Raw genomic sequence first — 8,592 nt, 5'->3', positions numbered from 1 at the left:
CGCTCTATGACACTTGGCCAGTCGATCCCAGGGCTAGAAATCCCTTTACAAGGAACTCCAAGGCCAAATTCCCAGAGAAACTTTAATAGGAGGTGGAAAAGTGTTTGATGATAGGGAAAAAAAAAAAAAAAATCTGCTTGCTTGCAGTTCTGGCGATGGCCAGAATGCTACAATAAACTGTTGCATTCCAGAGTTGGGGAGGGCGAGAGAAGGCAGGGGGAGGAGGAGACAGCAAAGAGACCAGAGAACTTGGAAGACGAAATCAGAAACTCGGGCTGCGAAAGCCACTGGGGCCGCGGGGGGCTGGCAGGGGGCGGAGGAGCCCGGGGAAGAGTTAACGCGGGAGCCGACCGTGCGGCGTGGGCGGGTCGGGCGCGGGCGCTGTCCCTTTAAGGCGGGCGGCGCGGGCCGGCCGAGCGCGGCTGTGATAGGCGCGGCGGGATCACTGGCTCCTGTAGCCCGGCCCGGGGGAGTCGGCTGGAGCCGGCTGCGCTTTGATAAGGTCCTGGCAACTCAGTAACAACCCGAGCGCCTGGAAATAAAAATACCCCCTAATAGCCTAGGATTTTGGGGCGGTCCGGCGTTGGAGCTGCCCGTCTTCCCCGCAGAAAACTCTGGTGTAAAAGGTGGGGGTGGAGGCCCAGGCCCCGAAGAGCTGCTTCCAAGAAAGCCCCCGCTTGGCCAGGGGGCGAGCTCGCGCCAAGCCCCGTCGCGGGCGGAGGGGAGGGAGGGGCCCGGAGGGGCAGAGGCCGAACCGGGGAGGGGGCCCCTGGCCGGGTAGCCCCGAGGAGGGGGCGCCAGGGGTGCGGGGGCGGTCCGGGGCGCAGCGGGCGCGTACCTCCCTTTCAGGACCGTGCGCTCGGCTCGCGCCTTTGAAGTGCACAGTTAAATCCACAGCGCAGTTTTTGTTGGAAGCGCCCGGAGGACATTTGGTGCGCGGAGTGACTGCGGGAAACAGGACCTGTGTTGAAAGCCGGCCGGGCGGGGGCCGAGGGGCCGGGGGCGGCCGCGGCGGGGTGGCGGGGGCGGAGGCCCGGGCGGGTCTTTTGCATAAAAGGGGCGGCGGGGCGCGCTGCGCGACCCTCCCTAGCCGGTGGATTGCGCTCTAATCCCGAGCTTGTTGTTCCACTGCCGCCTCCCCGCCGCGCGACTCCCCATGCTCCCCGCCGCCGCAGCCGGCCCGGGGGGGCCCGGGGCTGCCGCCGCGAGCCGAGCCGGGGACCGGGGCCCTGCCCAGGGCGCCAGAGAGGTTTCGCCGCGGAGCGCGCGCGCGGAACAGTGGTGAGTGCCAGGCAGCGTCTGCGGGGCGGCCCGCGTGCTTTGATGTGCCGGGCGGTCCTTTGAAGTTCTGGAGAGCTATTTCGGGGCGCGTTCCCGGCCGGCGTGCAGTGGAGCAGCGGGCCCGGCGCCCAGCGCTCCGGGGGCTCTGCCTGGCCGCCCTGAGTCGGAGCCCCCTTTCCAGTGCTGGCGGGGTTGGCTGGGGGCTTGGCCGGGAGACTTGGCCAAGTGACGGCGGGGGCGGAGAGGGGCAGGTCCCCCCGGGGGTCGCGCCGCTGTCGCTGTTATAGATGGGAGTCGGAGTGTGAGTGTGCGCGGGAGTGCTTTTGGAAGGTGGGATGAAAGGGTGGTGGCTCCCCGCCCTCCCTGCGCGCCCTCCCCCAGCCCTCTCCCCAACCCAGCTCCCCTCCCTCCCCCCTCCCTTTCACCCCTCCCTGCGCTAAGGGGCCCCGAGCGCCGGCCGCGGCTCAGTCTGCGCGCTGGACGGGCCCGAGCCCGAGCGCCCGCGTCCCTCCTCCCCGCCCGGGCCCCGCGCCCCTGGCCCCCTTTGCGGAGAGGCAGAGACTCCGCGCGTCGCCATTTCTGGACTTAGCTGCTGCTTTCCGTGCTTTTTCTGCGGGCGCCTGTGCGAGCGGCGGAGCGGGGGACCGACCCGGTTCGGGCTCGGGGCACTATTCGCACCCCCTGGAGCTCCGGGCCCGCGTTCGACCGCACGCTCGGCGGGTCTTCGGACGCGTTCGGTTTGCTTTGGGCCAGGGGTCCGGTGCGGAGGGGTTTGGCAGAGATGAGAGCTCAGCCTCGGTCCGCCTTCGTCTGCCAGGTAACGGGGCCGTCTCACCTCCCCTCGCCCGGGTACCGTGGGCGGCTGCCGGCGGCCCAGCCATTCCGCCCGCTGCTGTACCCGGCCCGGCCGCGGAGGCCCCAGGCGGGGGCCGCGCGCACCCACCCCGAATCGGGGAGCCCCGGCGCCTTGCCTCGGGTCGCGCCTCATCCCCGGCCCGCCCCTGCCCTCCTTAGTTTGATCCTTTCCGTGCTATGGAAAGCGGCTTGTTTATTGGTTAGATAAGACTTTTTTTTTTTCCTTTTGGGAAAAAGGGCTTGAGATCAGTAGAGTTTGGGATTCTTGGCACAGGCAGTGGTAGCGTGAGACGGTTTCTGATCCGGTTTTGTAGGGTTCGCTCCGGGAGGTGGGCGGGAGGGGGGAACGGGGGCAGCGGGTCCCGAGGCTTCTCTGTTTTTTGGCAAAGTTTGAAGATTAAAGGCTCGGCTGAGTGAGTTGGGTTCTGGTTTGGGGGAGCGGGGGAGACCGAGGTGGAGACAGTCGGATTCTTGGCTGGGGGAGGGTGCAGCGGACATTTACATCTGGCTTGGGGTGGGGGGCGTTTGCCTGCTGAATCTGAGTTGGAGTGGCGCGTTTGCCTGCTGGATCTGGATTGGGGTGGGGGCGTTTGCCCTCTAGATCTGGGTTGGGGTGGGGGCGTTTGCCTGCTGGATTCTGGGCATCCGGGAGCCGATTCTGCCCTGTGCGGGGTGGGCTGCTTTAGGGCGCGGATCCTCTGAATTTTTAAGGAGTGGAAGGGGGAGCGCAGAGGGAAGGGGGTGGATGGGGGAATGGGAACCAGATGCCGAGGAAGGGCACGTTTGGAGCTCGAGTTATCTGTGCGGAGAGCTGAGCTGGGAAATTTACCGAAATTGGTTTCACCTGTACCCAGCCCCGCGCCTCGGAGTTGGTCTTTTGGAGTTGATGCTATCCGGGGAGGGGGAGGGGGAGGGGAGGTGCGGGCCGCGCTGCCCTGCGTGCGTGGATGGCTGGGTCGAGCGGGTTTTTGGAAGGTTATGTCTTGCACACCCCCTACCCCCCTTGTATCTCCCTTGCTTCCATCTTCGTTCTTCCCCATCTTCGCTTCCCTGCCCCTCTCCGCTTGCCCCCCCTCCAAAAAAAATACAGGGAGCTCAGATTTCGCCTTTGAAAAAGCAGCGTCTGATACTTTAGATGCGCACCTCGAAGATAGCTGGGTTGCTTGATTTGAGTTTGAGGAGTTGAAAAGCCTGTTTACTTTCTTGCTTTGATGTTGGGTAGATCTGGTTTTGATTAGATCAATACCCTTTTCTCTCTTCCCACCTCCCCCCTTCCTTTTCTTTCCAGAGAGGAGGCTCAGATGAGCCCCTGCTGACTTAAGAGAGAGAGAGAAAGAGAGACCACGCTGATTGCTGAGAGGAACTGGAGGGAAAAAAAAAAGCCCCAAACTCAGTGAGAACTCCCTCGCCATGAGTAGCGCTGTGTTGGTGACTCGCCTTCCGGACCCCAGCAGTAGCTTCCGCGAGGATGCCCCGCGTCCCCCGGTCCCTGGGGAGGAAGGGGAGACCCCGCCGTGCCAGGCTGGCCTGGGCAAGGGCCAGGTCACCAAACCCATGCCTGTATCCTCCAATGCCAGGCGGAACGAGGATGGGCTGGGAGAGCCGGAGGGGCGGGCTTCCCCGGATTCTCCTCTGACCAGGTGGACCAAGTCCTTGCACTCCTTGTTGGGTGATCAAGACGGGGCTTATCTCTTCCGGACTTTCTTGGAAAGGGAGAAATGCGTGGATACCTTAGACTTCTGGTTTGCCTGCAATGGATTCAGGCAGATGAACTTGAAGGATACCAAAACTCTACGAGTAGCCAAAGCGATCTACAAAAGGTACATTGAGAACAACAGCATTGTCTCCAAGCAGCTGAAACCTGCCACCAAGACCTACATACGCGATGGCATCAAGCAGCAGCAGATTGATTCCATCATGTTTGACCAGGCGCAGACTGAGATCCAGTTGGTGATGGAGGAAAATGCCTACCAGATGTTTTTGACTTCTGATATTTACCTCGAGTATGTGAGGAGTGGGGGAGAAAACACAGCATACATGAGCAGTGGGGGACTGGGGAGTCTGAAGGTAGTGTGTGGCTATCTCCCCACCTTGAATGAAGAAGAGGAGTGGACTTGTGCCGACTTCAAATGCAAACTCTCGCCCACTGTGGTTGGCTTGTCCAGCAAAACTCTGAGGGTCACAGCGAATGTGAGATCCACGGAAACAGTTGAAAATGGATACAGGTAAGACTTTGGCAGATGCTGGGGGCGGAGGCGTGTTGGAGGATGATACGGATTTTGCAGATGTTTTGAGTTAAGTAGAGTGGATGGATGGATGAATGGGCTGCTGAGGCTGATGAAGGTCTCTTGAGAGCTGGGACTGCCGGCCTTGAACCCTTTGATCTTGTTTTTGGTTGTTTAAACGGGGAAAAGTGATGAACACACAGCTAAATACCTGCAGTCTTCCTGTGCTAACTTCAGACAGTGGCAAGCAGTATTCATTAATGTGGGTTACTTATTATCCTGGACTAGAGTCTTAGAAGGGGTTGAGAGAGAGAGAGGACAACAGCTTTTGATGGCTCTTGAGTCACCAGCTCCACTAAGTACTGTTTTTGGAAGGGGTCATGTCACCACGCATCAGTAGAAAGTGGAATTAATGTGGCTTGTGGAGGCACAGATGTGTGCACCCATTGAACGTAGGGGTAAGTGGGATCTTTTGAACTTTTATGTTAAGGTAAGAGCCAGCGATTGGCTTAACAGCTGAGCTGGTGGTTCTCTTTGTGGAATTAGGTGTTTACCCGGCAAGAAAAAACTTCTCCCAGGGAAGACCTGTGACTTTCTTGAATGAAGGACCCTTAGCTTTATATTTTGGTGGTGTATTAATCCAGCATTAAATGCCTGTGAGTCTGAGGGTCAGAGCTCAGTTGATTATTTTGTTGCTTAGTGCTAATGGAGAGAAGAGATCTTAGCCTGGGAAGACTGGGGCTCTGGAATACTTTGTCTTTCTGAGTCTTCAAAGACAAAACAGTCCTTTACAGAATGGCCAAGTCTTAAGATTCCTGACCTTTGGAGGCAACTTCAAACCTCATGTTAGAATGAGTTTTTACTTCTCTCTTCCCCTCCAAATATCCAAAAAGAGGATGAGCCTCTTAATTCTAGGTTGTTGCTTATGATACACAGGAGAATGGCTTATCTAGCAATCCATCCTGGACTCCTCCATGTGCTGGGGACCCAGGAGTCCGTCTGGTAGCTGCTTCTGGTGTGACTTGCAGAGTCAGCAGGCACCAAGTGGTTGATCATGAGCACTTTGGGGTTGCCAGCCTAAACCCTAGCAGGCCATGATTTAGGGGTGGCCAAGAGGGTTGACTGCTCTTGGGGAGGGGAGAGGGCTTGATCTCCAACCGCCAGGGGGCACTCTTACAGCCTTGGGAGTCTGTCTACCCACACTCAGCTGTCTGGTCTACACCTAAGTGGAAATGGGTTGACTTTTGCTAGGAAACATGGAATCATGTGAGGAAGATGTTTTAGCATCTTTAAGCTTATGGTTTCAAATTGTTTTGGAGGAAGATGCTGGGTCTGCTGTCAAGATGCAAGGGCTCTGGGACTAGGCAGTCACTAGGCACCTGCTAGCTATGGCCCTGCTCTACTGTGTGAACATTTGGGTAAACTCTGTGCTAGCTTCCTTGCCTTCCAGCTTGGCAGCTGGAGCAGAGACTCCTTAAGGCCTGTGGTAAGGCTGCTTCCCCAGGACCCTTCTGATAGTGGGGCTTCTGTCTCCAGTGTCAGGACCTAGTGTCACCTATGTAAATAGCACAGTGTGTGGTTTTGGATGACATCCATAAGAGAGAGCTCTCCAGACAGGGCCCTGCTGTGATCTCTCCTCTTTTGTGGGTGACCCTCCCCCTTCCAGAGGCCTCAGCTGGACAGTACCGGGATTAAATTTGTTGGATATTACTCTTGGAAAACTTTTGGGTTCCCAGAGGCAGGGGCAGAAGGTCCTGAGTGTTTCTAGTGCTACCTTCTTGGTTGTAAACTGCGGGCACCCTTGATCTATAGGTCTCAACTTTTCATTGGCCTCTTAAGTTTCCATATTGAATTTTTGTTGGTTTTCTTCCGCTGTTGGCTTGAAATGAAGAGTTTTGCCTGGACTACGTGAAGCCCATGTACTTTAACTCTGGATATTGTCAGAGAGTTTTTAAGACATAGTCAAATTATCTAATTTCGTTTTAATATGCAGATATTAAAGTGTATACATTAAGTTTAATATGCAGATGTTAAAGTGTGCGGATTAGTTTTAATGTGCAGATATTAAAGTGTATGTATCAATTTTAATATGCAGATATTAAAGTATATGTACAGTGTAGGGTATGTCCTGATGTTCAAAGGCCTGGATTCCATGTGGCCCACCACTTACTACACAAGTGAAAGCCTTTCTGAACCCCATGTGCCCATCTGTAAAATGGGTTGACACCATCCCCTCTCTCTGTTCTAGGGTTGTTATTAGGAGGAAGATAGTAAACACGAAAGCCCTTTGTAAATGAAAATGCTTTGAACAGAGATTGAGGGTCATAATTAGTATAATTAATAGTGATAGTAATTGGATGTGTGAAAAGGGCAACCAGATTAGGAGATCACGGTCAAAGAGTGACTCTTTGGTTTTAGTCCATATTTCATTATAAGGTTTTAGAGTATCTCTCCCCCTACCCTGCCCTATGCCTCAATTTTCTGTACTTGTCAAACTTAGGTCTATCTTTCCAGCTAGGTTGCTAGTTTTTGGAATGTAGGGATCCTACCTCATGCTTAGGTTAACTCTCCCCACCCTCACACACACACCCTCACTCACACACACACACACACCCTCTCTCTCTCACACACACACGCACACACACACTTGTAGTGCAAAGTACCTGGCACATGGGACAGGTTATAAGTTAGTAAATGAATGGGAAAGACAGCACAGGTCCTGCTGAGGCTCTTCCTCCGTCAAGCTATTAAAGAGTAGGCTTGGCAGCCGGGTGCCCAGGGGACTGGCCGGCCTTCCAGGGCTGTGTTTACCTTGGACACTCAGAGGAGCCTCATCTTTAATGACTTGTTTGTGTCCTTACTGATTTGGTGTCAGGTTTAATATGAATAGTTGGGACGGAAGAGCAGGAATTATCCTCGGAGGGAAGGACTCTGGTTTGAGTGGTTGAGTGGGATGCCTGGGCTTTTTGATGGTCTCTATAAATAACCTAGAGCAGAAGCAACCTGTTGGGAGAAGCACGTGTCAAAAACCCCCACACACTCAGTGTTGAGGTGTGTGCTGAGGGGGTTGTGGGGTTAGGAGCTCAGCCCAGCATTTATTTTGGGAAGGAGAATACAGTGCTGGGGGCATGGAGCTCCCTGCGCCCTTGCCTGTCTGCCCTGGCGCTTTTGTGTTCCTACCCCAGGCGACTCTCCTCTGCCTCGCACAGAACCTGTGCTCTGGCCTCACTTAATGTCGGGCCCAGCAGATGGCCCTCTGCTGGCCCCAGTGCTTCCTGCCTTCTCCAAGAACTCACCAGTGTGCCTTGTTTTGGGGCAAAACCATTGGAATTAAGCTTGGCTTCAACTATCAAAGAAAATGATGCCATAGGAAAGATATGCTGGAAGCGGGAGCCCGCAATTAGAGGAGGGAAGCTCTGATGAACAGTTTGCTAAAACACACTTGTAAAAGTTTGCCTGTTTTCAAAAGACCCTGTTGCCCAACGCTGTTTGGGACCCAGGCCCCTCATTGAGTGCCATGTGGGTCTTGCCTTAGAAGATGGTGGCTGGAGAGAGTGTTCCCTTCTGGGCAGTGACCTTGGGAGGGGATTGTCAGAGGGCTCTTGGAAAGTGCTAACCACAGGGTCTTAGAAGCCAATACTTTTTAAGTTGCATTGTTTTGAGAGGGGACCCAGGGGGAGGCCCTAAGCGTCAGTTCTATTGTGCTGCTGTGTATGACCTCTTTGCCCTGGTGTGTGGGAAGAGCAGGGGCCACAGCATCTCATCAAGATAAGAGATAAGAATACTCTGGAAAAAAAACCCAGCCTACATTCCTCTTCCCCTTAGGTCCCTGGAGCCTCTGCTACCTGACAGCTGAAAACTCTTTGCATATTGAAGTTGGGAAGGAGGTCTGTGGATGCACGCCTAATGTAAAATCTCTACCATAGGCCTCTGCTCTCTGTAGGAATTTAAAATCCTTGCTGTCACTGGGAGCAAAATAGTACTGAAGAAATAATCAAAGCATCTGGCTACAATTACTGTACCATGGTCAAATTTCTTTCCTTTTTTTTTTTTTTTTTTTTAAGTAATCACAAGAAAACAGCTCTAATCCGTTTTCTTAAAATTATGTGGCGATTTCAACAAAGTTATGGGTTCGTAAAAACTGAGTTCCTCTCTCTCCCCATAACCCAGCCCCCCTCCTCTGCCTCCTCTTGTTATGCTTGTAGGAAAAACCAAGTACTTTATTGCAGTC

The 8,592-nt window shown here is 54.6% G+C and overlaps 1 protein-coding gene across 1 annotated transcript in view; it reads left to right on the top strand.

Annotated features, from left to right (window-relative positions):
- The first annotated feature begins 419 nt into the window (after positions 1-419).
- The window catches only part of AXIN2 (axin 2), a 34,712-nt gene continuing 26,539 nt past the window's right edge, over positions 420-8,592 (top strand). The window contains exons 1-2 of the mRNA XM_004374195.1: positions 420-626; positions 3,425-4,361. Of these exons, the coding sequence (XP_004374252.1) occupies positions 3,547-4,361 (815 nt within the window). The 5' untranslated portion in view covers positions 420-626; positions 3,425-3,546. The remainder of the gene's footprint in view (positions 627-3,424; positions 4,362-8,592) is intronic.

The sequence above is a fragment of the Trichechus manatus genome, unplaced genomic scaffold (genome assembly GCF_000243295.1).
Source record: "Trichechus manatus latirostris isolate Lorelei unplaced genomic scaffold, TriManLat1.0 scaffold00028, whole genome shotgun sequence".
NCBI lineage: Eukaryota > Metazoa > Chordata > Mammalia > Sirenia > Trichechidae > Trichechus > Trichechus manatus.
This window is presented reverse-complemented; position numbering and strand designations above follow the sequence as displayed.